The sequence below is a fragment of the Canis lupus genome, chromosome 3 (assembly GCF_003254725.2).
Source record: "Canis lupus dingo isolate Sandy chromosome 3, ASM325472v2, whole genome shotgun sequence".
Taxonomy (NCBI): domain Eukaryota; kingdom Metazoa; phylum Chordata; class Mammalia; order Carnivora; family Canidae; genus Canis; species Canis lupus.
The window spans coordinates 28,620,610-28,637,834 of record NC_064245.1 but is presented as its reverse complement, the minus strand read 5'-3'; the positions used below and the strand labels follow the sequence as shown (position 1 = coordinate 28,637,834).

Sequence of the window (17,225 nt, the reverse complement as noted above, 5' to 3'; positions counted from 1 at the left end):
TTCTAAGTTTTAGATTTAACATACGAAGAAAATGAGTAAGAGGAGGCAGTTTGAAATGAACAGCTGGTTTATGTCTCATAATTATTAAAACTGCCTTAAGAAACCAAATTTTTTTTGAGAAGGTCTCACGTTATTTTCAGCACCAAAATCATTCCACAGCTAGATCACTAACTCTGCAATGCTCCAAACTCAATGAGAAAAATCATGCATCTCATTTCAAGTTCTTAATACGAGTATTATAGTTAACTTCAATACATAGGATAAAAGTCTTTTAGCAAGCACTTTGACCACCAACCTGACTCATGTTTAGCCATGAAACTCTAAATGCAACAACTGAAAAACAATGACAGATCAGGCTGCGTATCAGAAATGAAACCTTTTCTGTTTTAAAAAAAATTAATATGCGCGATGTATTAGATGCACTCTTAATATGGTACAAACTTTTAATTATGTACATCTTTAGTATAAAAATAGAAGTATATTCCTCATGTTTTTTATTTAGAATTTTTCCAGTTAAATTCTAATTAATGCATTTAATGCATTTCTTGAGTCTTAAAAACACAGGCCCTGTGAAATGAGGTACTAAGTATCTAAGTTCATTTTATTTGAAGTAGAAAATTATGTAATGTGTGCACGCAATGACACATAGGTACTTCATAACTTTACTAGTATTTTACTATCCAGAAGTTTGCACTGATAAAATCTGAGGAAATGGATGTTTAAGATTTTCAGTTAGCGAGTCCTTTCTAGGTATCATTTGTTGAAATAAGCTAAGCTCTTCCTAGAGTAGTATAATAAAAGAATACATGTGTAAGGTTCAGAATTGAGACCTCGATTACCAAACCAGCTGAAATCTATAACTAAAAAGATGCTATTGAAAAGACTCTTTAAAGCTGTGGTAAATTTGCCAGCATCAAGTCCCATATCAAAGAATGAATTCAGGAAGACAGAAAGAATGATACAGAAATGCCAAGAGACTTGCAAGGATTTACAAATACTTCATATAAACAAACTTTCAAATAGCTTTATTCAGAGTAGCCTTTCTGCTCTATTAAACATAGCAAACAGCTGCCAGATTTATTCAGACAAATAATCAACAACCATAGAAGTAAAATGGCAGAAGAAAAAGGAATTTTGGCAACAACTCCACAGAGGACCACAGCTGTTCTGCAAGCGCACCTCTCTCATGCGCTTACGGTTCTGTATGGCTAGTCAGGGAAAAATCCCTCAGTCACAGCAGAGCACAAAACACTTAATCGAAATATCAAGTATTCTAAACCAAAGCTGAGGGATAGAAAAGGTAAACAATAATCTGCTGCTTTAGATAGATATATATTTTAGCTGCATTTTTAAAAAAAAAAAAATATCCCCTTAACAATAAATGTGCCAAAGCCTTACGCAGTCACTTATGTGCCACTCACCTGGTTTTGCTGAGCAGGTGTAAAGCAGAGAGGCAGGCTTTAGCCAGCAAAGGGTAAGAATAGCAAATGTAAGCATCAATTCATCAATAGAAAAATAAAATCATAGAATCACAAAGATGATTTCTTCTATAGCAATAATCAACTTCCAAGAAAAGCAAATGCAAAGAGGGATTTAGTCATTCTTTTTTATCATTTAAAAATAAGGCAGAAAATAAAAGATTACTATTAATTTTTTTTAAATATATTTTTTTAAATTTTTATTTATTTATGATAGTCACAGAGAGAGAAAGAGAGGCAGAGACACAGGCAGAGAGAAGCAGGCTCCATGTACCGGGAGCCCGACGTGGGAATCGATCCTGGGTCTCCAGGATCGTGCCCTAGGCCAAAGGCAGGCGCCAAACCGCTGCGCCACCCAGGGATCCCAAAAGATTACTATTAATTTTTTAAAAGATTTTATTTATTTATTCGTGAGAGACAGAGAGAGAGAGGCAGAGACACAGGCAGAGGGAGGAGCAGGCTCCACACAGGGAGCCTGATGTGGGACTCGATCCTGGGTCTCCAGGATCATGCCCTGGGCTGAAGGCAGCGCTAAACCGCTGAGCCACCGGGGCTGCCCAAGATTACTATTAATTTACAGTCTTGTATGAAATTTTCTTTGTGAGATTCTTCTGCAAGGTCTTGGGAACACTGTGGATTGCAATGGCCTTAAAAAAAGAAAAAGTAAAAAAAGAAAAGAAGGACAAAAAAAGATCTTTGGCACTATAATGATAGAGTGCCAGGAAGCATATGTTTCTCCTTAGGTAAAGATATTTGTATGTGACCAGTACTTTCTAGAAACATGACATATATGGTTTAACAACCTCAAAATGAAGGAATCTTTGTATGATAATCCCTCTAGAAAGAAAAACAGCCTACCCTCACATAAACTTTAAGAAATTGCACACTATGCTATTTAAATATGCCCTAGTTTTATATTATCTTCAATTAAATACATGAAGTCACAGTTATTTCCCCTTATTCATATAAAAAATAAAATTCATTTTTATTAGTAGTTATGGTGGACTCTGGGGCAAGCACAACAAACTAATACTTCCATTCTGCTGAAAATATTTTCTTCTTAGGTGCGTATTTAAAAATATTTCAGCTCTGATACAGCCAGACAAACACAGCATTTCTTTACTATAGAATTAGGTCAAAAGAAAATGGAGGCATTTTAAAGCTATAATTAGGACTTTATTTTGAAGAGTGAGGCACTCTAATGTGTGCAGGGAGAAATATATTAGTGGGACATGAGAAACAGTTCTATAGTAAAAGAAAATACAGAGACATAACATTTATAGTGGCAGAACTTTGGTAAGTTTCAAATCTCTCACATTTTCACTAATGCAAAACACATAAGTACATCATTAGGTTGACAAACTCATAATTCCCAGAAGTGAAAAATTAAGAGTCAATTTATTATTTTAAAGACATAGTAATCAATTTTCATGTATTCCAGGAATGTAGACAAACATATCCTTTTTAAGGTTATTTTATGGAAGTAAAGGATTACCAAAAACTAGAAGATGATTCACTGACATTTGTTAATGGCTATGTATATATGGTAATTTATTCTAGAGACCAGATAGAAGAAGAGTACATATTATTTGGGATGCCAATTTCTAGTAAATTGTAGTTAATTTCTCACCTTGCTCTTTCTTAAAGTCTTTCTCTGACATGGCCACAGGTAAAAGCAGTTCTCCAACAGGTGGCTGAATATTAACATTGAAGCAATCGTCCTTGGTACTAAGAGAAAAACACATCAAAGCTGACTAAATGCTTAATAAATAAAGATTCTCTTTAATACTATGCTAGTTGAATAGATGTGATGAAAGCATATGTCAGCATATACCATATAAGATCTTGGCTTAACTAGAACAGCTAAAAAGGCTTGAAAGGGCAGCCCGGGTGGCTCAGCGGTTTAGCGCCGCCTTCAGTCCAGGGCCTGATCCTGGAGACCCAGGATGGAGTCCCACATTGGGCTCCCTGCATGGAGCCTGCTTCTCCCTCTGCCTGTATCTCTGCCTCTCTCTCTCTCTCTGTCTCTCATGAATAAATAAATAAAATCTTAAAAAACTTAAAAAAAATAAATAAAAAGGCTTGAAAAATTCCCCAACACTATTTGCAGAGAAATGTATCTCTATGAGTTGGAAAAGTTTTTTTTTTTAACAGAAATATGCAGTTATAGTAACTACACCATTTGATATAGATTTTTTTTTTTAAGATTTTGTATTTATTTATTCATGAGAGATGTACAGAGAGAGGCAGAGACATAGGCAGAGGGAGAAGCAGGCTCTGTGCAAGAAGCCCAATGCGGGACTCACTCCCAGACCCCTGGGATCAAGCCCTGAGCCAAAGGCAGATGCTCAACCTCTGAGCCACCCAGGCGTCCTGATGTAGAACCTTTAAAAACAGGTAAGCATCATGGGTATACATACTCATTACTACCAAAGGAATGCTTCATGCAGCTTATAGAGAAGTAGTATTTTCTCTTTACTTTGTACATTTCAAGTGTAGAAAATGGAGTGCTTTAGTCTTAAATGGTTAAGATCTCTTTTAAAAATATTAGTTTTTAGTAAAAAATAAAATAGAGTGACCATACTGTGTTTAGATATGTACTAATAAAGTAACACCTCATCTGCAAACTTGCTTTTTTAAAACAAAAACTCATTTTTAGTAGTGGTATTCATTAATATTGATCAACACGTGCTAAGTTGTTATTTCAAATGACAGGATATGAATAATGTAGGAAAGGCAACTCTGTACCCATATCAGATAGAATAGTAATACTGAGTGCATTTATTTTAATCTTAGGACATACTACTCTCTAAAAACTTATTAAAAATTCTTTAGAATTTTTTTAGGTTACATGTTTCAAGTTAGGTTGATGAGTCTATCAGGAATGTGTTTGGCTGCAAATAAGCAGAAAATCAAACTAATACTATGCACACATTGTCTAGTATACAACAAATCCTTGAGTTACCAAAGGCTGCTTCAATGGCTTAAAGATGCTGTTGGGGACCTAGGTTATTCTAGCTTTCAACTCCACCATCCCTAGTGTGTTGTCTTTCATCCTCATGATTGCCAGATGGCTGCTGCATGTCTAGGTACCATTTTCACATTCTGCTTAAGAAGAAATAGTGACAATGGAAGAGTGAGTAGTAAATACGTGAGCCAACCAGATCTGATTCTTTTTATCAGGAAAGCTTTTGTCCCCAAAAGGACTTCTACATTCATGTGAGAACTGCATTTCATGGCCAGTGGGAAGGTGGACAGGGAGATGGGGACTGTGGGTAAAAAACTAACAAACATTAGGTTAAGACACTTCATTGAAGGGTGCGGTAGGGATAAATAAAATGAAAAAAAATCATGTTTATGCTATTATAAACTATATTCTTATAAGCTGCCTGATATTTTTTTATGGATCAAGGTAAAGACTAGACTAAAAAAAAGAATGTTTTGAATTATTCACATGTGGATTGTCTAAGGAAAACTAACAAATCTGATTTATTAATTCAATATAAATTTACTGAATACAAACTAGATCCCATGTACTGTACAAGTACCTGGGGATTGATTTATTCAAATATTTTTATTTATTTATTCATGAGAGACAGAGAGAAAGGCAGAGACATGGGCAGAGGGAGAAGCAGACTCCCTACAGAGAGCCAGATGTGGGACTCTATCCCAGAACCCCGGGATCACACCCTGAGCCAAAGGCAGGCACTCAACCACTGAGCCACCCAGATCTCCCTGGGGACTGTCTTTAAAAGACAAGTGAGACTGACTCTAAAAGCTTACAGGTCAGTGAGAGAGGAAGAGTTCAATTATGTTCATAAAAATGGTAAATGCTACATCAAAGATATGTACAGAGTATTATAGTTCACAGAAGAGGGACTGATTAATTCTACAGGTGTGAGGTAAAGATACATTTCCAAGAGCAGAGAAAGGGGTGTACTAGGTATTCTAGACCTGTTTTGGGAACAGTGAGCAGTGTGGTATGTCAATAGATGAGGCTGGGGGTGCACTATAAAGAATCCCATATACATTCATTACCATTCATCTCCATTTCTCCCAGGACAGTCCCAGTTTGTGGCTGTTGTTCTGGACTCCTTTCACTCTCTAAAGTGTCCTGATTTGTATGACAAAGTATAGGATTACTTCACTCATATAACTAAGACAAAGGGGTTTCAATGTTTCCTGAAGCAACAAGGAAAACAACCAGAGATTTTTGACACAGGAAAATAAATGATCCCACTGTATTTCAGAAACTCTACTACATCTACTAAGATGTAGTAGAGTAGAAATCTAAGGAAGTAGATTCATTAGGAATCTAATTTAATAGTCTAGGTAGGGGTTTTACATTGTGTTTAATTTTAGTAATTTCTAGCAATAATGATCCTAAGAGGTAGCTTCTGTTACCCTCCAACTTATTGATGAGAAGTCAAACAGCACATCCAAGGTCACACAGCTACCAAGTGGCAATACTGGGATCTGCACTCTGGTCTATCCTACTCCACAGTCTGCTATATAATGCTGCTTTAGAAATATATATTTTTTTATTCTGCTCTATAACACTGCACTCCTAGACTGAGAACAGGGAAGATGGGGGTATTTTAGAATCAGAAGGGACAGATATGGTGATGGATGGAAGGGACTTTGAAACTTCTAATGGGAAAAACTGGGAGAATGACAACTAGTGAAGTAGTAGAGTTTTGGGGATTAAACAAGATGATTTGGCTTTAATCATGCTCTATTTTGAGTACCACTGAATTATTCAGGAAGAGATATTTAGCAAATAACTGGAAATACAAATCAAGAATCAGAAAAGAGGTCAGGGCAGTATATATGAGTTTGGAAGTAATAGAAAGGTAAAGGGAAGAGCTGAAGCCTTACAAAGAGATAAGATCAGAGAGAAAAAAAAAAGGATAAACAATAGAAAGGATAAGGTGGAAATCTGGGGAGGACCTACATTTAAATAGAAATGAAGAACTGCAACTTGCAGAAGAAACTGAGAAAGAGGGATCCCTGGGTGGCGCAGCGGTTTGGCGCCTGCCTTTGGCCCAGGGTGCGATCCTGGAGACCCGGGATCGAATCCCACGTCAGGCTCCTGGTGCATGGAGCCTGCTTCTCCCTCTGCCTATGTCTCTGCCTCCCTCTCTCTCTCTCTCTATCATAAATAAATAAAAATTAAAAAAAAAAAAAAAGAAACTGGGAAAGAGTGGTCAGGAAGAAAATGTGTGTCAAATAATGCAAAGAGGAATAAAAAGCAGCAAGTGTTACTGCAGACCCCAGCAAGGCAGTTGAGATGGAAGGAAAAAAGCAGAATGCTATGAGTTGAAGGGTGAACAGGAAGACTGGAAAGATGGACAGAAAACAGTAGAAGCTTTGTGAGGATGCAGAGGCAAAAGAAAGCTTAACAAAGCCCTAGCATGTTCACGGCCTGAAGGGAAAGAGCCAGTGGAGAGGAAAAAACTAAGGAATACCTGATGGAGCAAGGCCTCAGAGGAGCTAGATGAGGTTGGGATTAATAGCACGAGAACAAGGTGAACCAGTCAGCATCCTCCTGGCTCTTCCCAAAGCAGCACAGGAGGAGTGGTTATGACCGCAAGAAGTATTGAGGGTAGGACACTTGAAGGATGAGACTATACCTGATATAGTGGAAGGCTAAGTCACATTAGAAGAAATATGTAAAAGATGATGGAGTAAATGGTAAATGTGCATGTCTATATACAGACACACACACAAATATACATACACATGTGTATATATAATTTATGTATAATATATAAGAATATATTATATATGAACTATATGACATACATATAAATTTATATGTATAAATATATTTATACATGTAAGGAGGTGCACAGTAGAAGTATTTTACTAATAGAAGAATACAATTAAATTAGGAATACAGGGATCCCTGGGTGGCGCAGCGGTTTGGCGCCTGCCTTTGGCCCAGGGCGCGATCCTGGAGACCCGGGATCGAATCCCACGTCAGGCTCCCGGTGCATGGAGCCTGCTTCTCCCTCTGCCTGTGTCTCTGCCTCTCTCTCTCTCTCTGTGTGACTGTCATAAATAAATAAAAAAATATTATTAAAAAAAATTAGGAATACAATTAAATCAGGAGACCATTGGGTTAAATTATATTTATTACATTATTGTTACTTTATTTTCTTTTTAATTACGGCTTAAATGATTCCTTCCAAACTGTCCTTCCCAACAGTCCTGAGGTATCATTTGTGCCCTGGATTAAAGGTAGCTGTACAGGGGTGCTTGGGGGGGCCTCAGTCAGTGTCTGCCTTCAGCTCAGGTCCAGATTCCAGGATCCTGGGGTCAAGCCTTGTGTTAGGCTCTCTGCTCAGCGGGGAGTCTGTATTTCCCTCTCCCCCTTCCCTCTCCAACCCTGCTTGTGGGCTCTGGATCTCTCTTCCAAATAAATAATTAAAACCTTCAAACAAACAAAAAAAGGTAGCTGTATAGCTTTGACTCCCAGGGAGAAGGGTGGGAGATCAGGGAAAGAAGGAAAAGCATACATGAAAATGTAGGTGAGTAAAGAGCAAGTTTAAGTTTGGGGGGAAAATGTGATCCTGAAATATCCCCACTAGCAATTTGCGACATATATATGACTCAACTTGACTGGGTATGTTTTGTTTTTGTTGCTTTTGGCTAATGATATTTTATTTTCTGTAGTTGGTAAAATGGTTAACATAATTATCTTTGAAAAACCAAAGATAGAAGTTCATCCAAAATAGGTCTTATGAAGCAAATGTAAATAAAATTGGGGCACTGTTGTGGCAGATACTACTCGATGCTTACTCAAATACTTTTTTTTTCTTCTTTACTGACCTAATCCTGACTTTGTTCAGGTAGACAATGTGCCCAAATGGAGCATCGTATCTCTCAGTCTCTCTTTAGGAGTGATCAAGTAACCCAGTTACAACCAATGAAGCATACACGGAAGCCTGCCAGGCATTTCTAGGAGAGTTTGGCTTTTCCTACATGGCTCTTCTCTCCAGATCACTTCATTTTTTTTCTTTTTCCCTTTTTTGCTTGGAATGTAGATAGAAACCTGAAAGTAGAGCAGCCATATTGTGACCAGGAGGATGGCAGGCACTTGCTAATGTAATTAGCACATGGAAAAAAACTCCACAAAATAACAAATGCTGGAAAGCCCTGAAGCCATTGTAGAGCTACTCCAGCAGCTCTTAACTGCTGACCTCTGCTCTTGTACTAGCAGAATAATAAACCCCATTTGGTAAAGCCACTAGAGTTGGGTTTTTGCTACACACAACTGAATGCAAAATCTAATATAACAAGCATATAACCTACTTCATAAGCCAGTGTCAGCTTTTTTTTTTAAATAAAGATTTTATTTATTCATGAGAGACTCCGAGAGAGAGGCAGAGACATAGGCAGAGGGAGAAGCAAGCTCCATGCAGGGAGCCCGAAGTGGGACCTGCTCCTGGGACTCCAGGATCACGCCCTGGGCCAAAGGCAGACGTTCTATCACTGAGCCACCGTCCTGCCAGTGTCAGCTTCTAAGCAAGGTTTGACTTAGAATCAAGTCAGGTGGAATTTTCCCTCTTTAATTCAGGGAAATTTTACTTTCATTTATATTAGTGTTCTAGCATGTCCTCCACAGTTTTTTATGTGCCTCCTTTTCTGCCATTTTGTCCTTTTTTGTTGTTCACTTCTCTCCCCTTGTTGGGTTTCCTTCTCTTTTTCCCCCACCTCTTTTTCTTCTCATCTCCCTCTGGTTGAATGTGGGGCTAAATATAGATATCTTGACATGTATAGGGAATGGTGAAAATGAGTAATGACAGATGTGCATCTATTGGAATTAAGAGATCAACAAAGTACTAATATTATGCAGCTCTAAGTAGCCTCATTACATGTGATCAAATGGCCTAATAGTTTATTATTTTTGTATTTTAAAAAAATATTTTATTTATTCATGAGAGACACAGAGAGAGGGGCACTGACATAGGCAGAGGGAGAAGCAGGCTCCATGCAGGGAGCCCCACATGGGACTCAATCCCAGGAGATCATCCCCAAGCAGAAGGCAGGAACTCACCCACTGAGCCACCCAGGTACCCCCAAATGGCATAATAGTTTAATGTAATATAAGATTCTACCTGTTATATTTAACTGTAATGCACATACTTGTACTACATATAATTTCATTTTACAGACTCATAGGATACAAATTGGTAAAATTTCTAAGTAAGAGAAAAGGGCAAGGAGTCTGACCATAGTGAAACTCAAGTTTCCTTATCTATGAAGTTAAGATAAATGGCATTTACCTTACAGGTGACTTTTAATGATTAAATGAAAAAACATAGCCAATATAGTGCTTAATACATACTAGATACTCAAAATCTACACAGAGAATAGGGTTGTGTCATAATTTATTTCAGCATTCCCCTCTTGATTCTCATTTGCAATCATTGCTACCATAAACAATGCTTACTTAATACCCTTAGCTAGATCTATTTTCTTCTGCACAAGCACCAGTATTTCCCTAGCTCTGATACCCTGAAGAAGAAACTGTTTACAGAAGAGAACAAACATTTAGCACTTTGATAGGGCCAAACTGCCCTAAAAAAGGTGGGGTCAATTAAAGTCCCATAAACAGTATACCACAATACATGTCTCTATCTTGTCAATGTCAGATACTAAGCTTACTTAAAAATTTTGCCAATCTGACTGGTAAAATGTTTTAATTTTGCTTTCTCTGCTACTAGCGATGTTGAACATCTTATGTTTACCGACTATTTACATTTCTTTTCTTGTAAACTGCCTATTCTTAGCCTTTCTCCACTTTTCTATTGAATTCCATCGAGTAACTGAGAGTTATGTAAGTAACTCTCTCAGTCACTCTCTGGTTATTAAATTTTTGTCGGCTACATATACTGCAATACTTTCTCACCATTTCTTATCTGTTATGGTATCTACTTTTTCTTCTTTGTAGAGAAGTTTAAAAATTTTAATAGTCAAACTTGATCATTTTTCTCTTTACATTTGAGTATTGTATCTTGCCTAAGACTTCTGCCCCCAGAGTATGAAAGCATTTGTGTATATTACATTGAAATACTTTTAAAATTTTTTATGATTTATGACATTTTCTTTTCTAGTTGAATTTTAAATATTTGTCAAGTTCCCTGAAAAGCCCTACTGGAATTTGCCTACAATCACACTAAAAGTTGAAGATTAATTTGAAGAAAAGTACTGTCTCCCACTTAGGAACATAGTATATGTATTATTTTACTTATATCTTCTTTTTATGACCTTCAGGAAAGTTTCAGGCATTTTTTTTTAATTCCTACATAGGTATTTCTTGTTCATTTATTCCTTTTGCTAGTCTTATAAATAGAATAATTTTATACATAATGTTTTTAAATTGGTCACTCTTGTTATATAGAAATGTTCATGATTTCCATTTAATGATTTGTACCACCTTTCTAAACTCATTAAATAGATTTTCTGTTGATTCTAAGACTTTCTAGGTGATAATTATACTAGATAAAAATGATAATTTACTCTCTTCCTTTTTAGGATTTCTACCTTTGTTTTTACTTGTCTTTCTATATTGGCTAGAACTTTCATATAATGTGAAATAGTGTTGAAAATGGTAACCTTCCTTTGCTTTTCTTAGAAGAGAATGCTTCTGCTACTTCATGTGGTAATAGGTAACTTGTAAAGCCCAGAAATTATATGAATTTATAATGCCAAGTGGTATGTACACTCATGTGCTATCCTTTCCGGCTTTAAAATCAGGGTGGGGGCGCCTGGGTGGCTCAGTCAGTTAAGTGTCTGCCCTTGGCTCAGGTCATGATCTAAGGGTTCTGGGATTAAGGCCCCATTGGGGTTCCTTTCTCAGTAAGGAGTCTGCTTCCCCCTCTTCCTTTGCCCCTCCCTACTCGCTTGTGCTAGCTCTCTCAAATAAATAAATAATAAATGAAAATTAAAAATAAATCAGGGTGATGTTGAGCTTTGTAGAATGACATGGATATTTTCCTTATTTTTCTTTGATATAGAAAAGTTTAAATAATATAGAGATGATTTCTTTCCTAAAGTTCTGATACACCTTTTTAAAAAATTTTTATTTATTTATTCATCAGACACACACACACACACACACACACACACACACACACAGGCAGATAGAGAAGCAGGCTCCCTGCAAGGAGCCGGATGTGGGACTCGATCCTGGATCCCAGGATCACACCCCGGGCTGAAGGCAGATGCTCAACCACTGAGCAACCCAGGTATCCCAGTTCTGATACAATTTAATCAATTTTATTCTTAACATTTTTTCTAGGAAACCATTTCATCTATTCCAATTTATTAGTATAGAATTACATATAATATTATTTTGTAATTCAGAAGACCTCGTTTTTTTTTTTTTTACCACCTTCCTCTTTTCTAATCTTTCTTGTATCTTTTTTTTTCTCTAATCCTATTAGCCTAAAGATTTTCTAATTTTTTTTGGAAAATTCTTTGCTTTTTAAAAAAATGTGTATTTTTTGTATTCAGGAAAAAAGAAATTCTTTGCAAATACTCATATCTTAGATCAAGTCAGAAACTGAATTACTAAATTTTTATAATGTTATGTGTATATCTATATTTACCTGAATGCTTATCTAAATATCTCTCTTCCTCTTTGATTTGTTAACAAATGGCTTTGTCAATTTCTCCTAGAATTTCATTACTTTTTGCTTTATGTATTATAAAGCTATGTTACTGAAAAGTTTGTAACTTATATTGTTGTGGAGGAATGCAATGAGTAGAACATTTTCTTAGTATGAAGTGCTTTTAAAATTTTTCTAGTATTAGTATTGCCCCATTTTCTATTATCTTTCTGATAATAAACATATACACACATACTTATATATTTCATTTTGTTATCCTCAATTTTTCTGTCATTCTTTTTTGTTAAAGATTTTATTGATTGACTGGCAGAGCAAGAGGGTGACAGAGAATCCCAAGCAGATTCCATGCTGAGTGCAGAGCCCAACACAGGATTCGATCTCTAGACCGTGAGATCATGATCTGAGCTGAAATCAAGAGTCAGATTCGGGCAGCCCGGGTAGCTCAGTGGTTTACCGCCTGCCTTTGGCCCAGGGCGTGGTCCTGGAGACCCGGGATCGAGTACCGCATCGGGCTCCCTGCATGGAGCCTGCTTCTCCCTCTGCCTGTGTCTCTGCCTCTCTCTCTGTGTCTCTCACGAATAAATAAATAAAATCTTAAAAAAAAAAAAATTCCACCAGGCATGGTCTTTCTGATTGTTATTCACATTCATTCTGCCTGACCTTTGATGAGTCCTTTTAATCTGAAGGCTTGTGTATTTCTTTTACTTGGGAAAATTTTTCATCTATAGTTTATTTCTTCCCTCAATGTTTCTTCTCTTTCCTTCTAGATTTATTAGATAAACTGATTCTTTTACCCTTACTTGCATAGTTCCCATCTCTTTTTGCTCTCTATTCCAGTTGATTTCAGTGATTTGCTCTTCCAGAACACTAAATCAGTACTCAGCTGTGTGCTATTATACATCTACTGAATCTCTTGTGGCACTATGTTTTTAAATTTCCAAGAATACATTTAAAAATTTCTAATTGCTTCTGTTTCAAAGAGGGAAATATGTTCTTGCTTTACAGATACAGTGTTCTCCTGAATCAGATAGTTTTAGGTTTTAAAGCTATCTCTTCAAAATAAAATAAAATAAAATAAAATAAAATAAAATAAAATAAAATAAAGCTATCTCTTCTCCTTCTCAAATTATCTAATCCCTTCATGGCTGAATCTTTGTAGTCACCATGAGCCTTCTCTTTCAAAATGATGCTTCCCCTCAAAAGTCTGGTTCTTGTAAGCTGAGCATTTATATTCATAATGAAAGACTGGCTTAATTAACATACACAAGGGTTCTGCTACATATTAGTTATATTTTAGACAAGTTTCTTACTCTTTCTATGCCTCAGTGTGTTCACCCCTAAAAATGGGGGATAATAAAACTTATGGGATTGTTCTGAGAATTAAATAAATTAACACAAGTGTTTAGGACAATGCCTAGTATACTGCAATTGCTCAATACACAGTGGGTTTCCTCTCCCCTGGTGGGCTGACTTATGTTTCCTTATGGGTGAAATGTGACTGGTTATGTGGACATGAAGTTGGGAGGCAGAGAGGCAAAGGTCTCATCTCCCCCAACAAGTTAAAGACTGACTTTGCTTAGTGGTAGAGATCTTGAGAATATTACTCTTTTGGATAGAGCTGCATTTCATCTCATATCTGATTATCCTGGTCTCCTTCCTACAAACTCAAACCCTGCTGTTATCTTAGGCCCCCATATCCACACCGTAAGTCCTTCCAGGAAAGTAGTTCATTTTCCTTACAGTGTAATTTTTAGGTCTCTGACTAAATGTAAATGTTGCCTGCTGCTAGGGTAAGGTTGGGGAACTAGAAGTTGGAAGTAGTTCTCCAGTTTCTCATGACTGTCGTACTCTAACTTTTCACTTGTTTATTTTCCACATGATATTCTGCTAGACTTGCTCTGTGGTTATAATTTTCTCTGTTATTGTTTATATGCTACCATTTACTTTCTAACTGCCAACAATTCTTCACAATTTCTGGTGAACTAATGACATCCTTTCATTTTGTTTTTAGTACTCATTCTCTTTTAAAGAATGAATGTGTTTCTGTCTTTTTAATACATTTGGGGCAAAAAAGAAGGGTGGTTGCTAGTGCTCAGCCCTCTTACTTGAGCCAAGACATATTATTCTTCATACTAGTTACCACATTAATATCTGCTGATCATAAGCATGAGACCTGTTTATGCACTGCATCTACTTTTAGAGAGATAGAGATATACATTTATGTATATCATATACACTTTAAATCTCAATAAATTTAATCAAGGACTTAATTTGATGACCATTTAAAATGCAAAGCAAAAGAAGAGACATTAACACTTATCAAGTACTTACATAACTACATATAATAGTTCTATCTATATATATGTATAACTATAATGATACAGAATTAACCTAGAGACTAAGGTAGAATCATTTTATTCGTTTCTTTTCTTTTAATAAGTGTAAGTGTACCTGAAATGCTTATAATCCATGTTCTCAGCATTTCTGAAGGCTTCTTGCCAAATATGTTCTTATTACCCATAATTTTACCTATCGATTTCTATAATGTATTTCAAGGAAAAAATTCAATATCAGCTATTCTTGCTTTTTCCCCCCTCTTTATTGAACTACCAAGACTAATACAACACATCACTAAGCAAAAAGTGCTATTTACTATGCAAAAGGCACAGTCAGTGATTGGCATCTAACACCAATTGATCTACCCATTACTGCTATCTCCATACCCCCTCTAACACTACTATAAAGCTATTGATTTAAACACTGTCGATCGGTTTCCATTTTCTGATTTTGGGCAGGCCAATTAAGAAAGTGAGTAATTGTGATTACACTGCTTCAGGATCAATTACATTTGATGCAAGACAAAGTGTTCTTTTTGGAACATATAAAAAAATAATTTTGATCTAATGTGCTTATGAGTTTAATAAAACCTAAGATAATTTACACATTCACAACAGGAAAACATACTAATGAGTGCTTATGATAGCTAAGGCTATTTTCTACGTAACATATATTCATCATTTTCCTAAAACTAGTTTAAAAGAAATTGAGAAAAAATCGTTCATATATACTTCCCAATGTAGGATGAAAAAAATCAAACACTATCTACATACTTATCCCTAAAAGAACATAATTAATTATCAAAGATAAAATGCAAATCTTGTCCAATGGACTACAGAGGAAATCCCTATAATGAAAATATATTTAAGAACCCCCATCTCATATAAAAATATAGCAGGTTCTTTATATAAATTGATAAAAAATAATTTTCTTAGTTCTTAATTTTGCTCTTACTTGGTGCATGAGCTTTGTCATTGGGTTCACATTGTTGAACTCATTAAAATGAATATACCTCTGGTGTTAGAGGCAAATCTATTTAGAGTGATGTTACTCATAGTCTTGTGCTCAGTAATATTGATCTGTGTTGTTTGTCTAATAGAAAAATAATAAACAATTACTAGGCAATGTTGGAAAAAGTAATCAGTTTTTATATATTACTAATATAGCAGACCTCCCAAAACATAAAGGTGATGATCTGCATAAAATCAATGTGTTATGCTACATTGCTTATATTCATCACTGCAGGTTCTCAGCAATAAATGGTATAATATTAGGCCTCAATTACTAGTAAACTGAAAAGGTACATGCAAAAGAAAAGTTCACTATATTTAAACCATAAACTTACTTAAAAATGTCTATTTCCTAAACTCAGTGATTTTTATTGTAACAAATGCTGTTGGTAAGCTAGCTAAAATTTAGATAAATAAAATGTTTTAATTCTTGTTACAATAAAAACAAAGCAACTCAAATCAAAGTAACAAATCATATCTTAGGTCAGAAAAATATAAGAGTTCAAAGATAATTATTAAAGATGGATGAATATAGCTTTGTATTAATTCACTAATAATTTCTGGACTTCATCAGAAATGTAGAAAATATTACATGAAAATAGTAACAGTAATACAATCCAATTAGAAAAGCTTTTTTGAATAGTATTCAGCCATGAAACCTTTGCATATATGTCTCTTTCAAGTTTTATAAGAAGCAGCTTGTGAATTAAAGTAAAAAGGGGGAAAAATAAAGTAAAAAGGGAAAAACGTATGGGCTTTCAGTATTGACAGAATCAATAATTCTCTATTTAAGAGGCTCAAGATAACATGGAAGATACTTCAAAAGATATCTTCTCGGGCAGCCCGGATGGCTCAGCGGTTTAGTGCTGCCTTCGGCCCAGGGTGTGATCCTGGAGACCCGGGATCAAGTCCCACATTGGGCTCCCTGCATGGAGCCTGCTTCTCCCTCTGCCTGTGTCTCTGCCTCTCTCTCTCTCTCTGTGTCTCATGAATAAATTAAATAAAATCTTAAAAAAAAAAAAAAAGATATCTTCTTTGGGCTATTCAATATTATTAAAAATTTTAAATTCTCTTAAATTCTCCTGGATTTTCTAAAACTATAGAGTTAATAAGTAAAAAACAAAATCATTTAGCAGTAACTTATTTTAACTAATAAACTGTGAATTGCAAGATGTCTGACTAGTGGCTAGCTGTGTAACAAATACTAAAAATACATATACAGTAAACAATTTGTACAGCCATTCCACTGCAGTCTAAACATTGCCCCCCAAAAGTACGTTTGTTTAAATGTTTTGTGTCTCAAAGAAAAAAGCTGTTGAAAGCCTAGCTTCTGATCTGCTATCCCTTAAGGGATAAAATACAGAAGAACAATTGAACTTACCACAACTGGAAACTGGCAGTCTGAGTGGAATCACAAAAGTCAATACCCATTGAAACAGTGATGGATCCCTCAGGCTCAAGAGATTCTAGGAAATAAGATAATTTAGACATGAAAACATGGAGGATGTGAAAAAGAGTCAAACTAAACCCTGAAAACTTATGTAATGTTCGCAGTTTGGTTAAAAGTCAAATTTAATGATGGCTTATAAGAACAATTTCAAAATAAGACTATTAAAGCAAATTATAAATTAATTTCATTATTCTGTTCAAAGGCTGTCTTTTCAATAACTTAATTCTGCACATGCTTCTGTTTCAGAAATACATCATTTCATGTTTTACGCTATTGTCTTTATAGGTACTGAAGGCGAGAAGGAAATACA

The 17,225-nt window shown here is 35.7% G+C and overlaps 1 protein-coding gene across 6 annotated transcripts in view; it reads right to left on the bottom strand.

Annotated features, from left to right (window-relative positions):
• The window catches only part of AP3B1 (adaptor related protein complex 3 subunit beta 1), a 264,956-nt gene that overhangs the window by 15,305 nt on the left and 232,426 nt on the right, over window positions 1–17,225 (bottom strand). For 4 of the 6 annotated variants that reach the window (XM_025438344.3, XM_025438345.3, XM_035714321.2 and 1 more), the window contains 2 exons: window positions 16,847–16,931; window positions 3,109–3,206 (listed from right to left, as the gene is read on the bottom strand). In XM_025438344.3, the coding sequence (XP_025294129.3) occupies window positions 3,109–3,206; window positions 16,847–16,931 (183 nt within the window). Of the gene's footprint in view, window positions 1–1,421; window positions 1,459–3,108; window positions 3,207–16,846; window positions 16,932–17,225 lie in introns of all 6 variants that reach the window. The other 2 variants (XM_049108352.1, XM_025438346.3) reach the window with 1 other exon arrangement.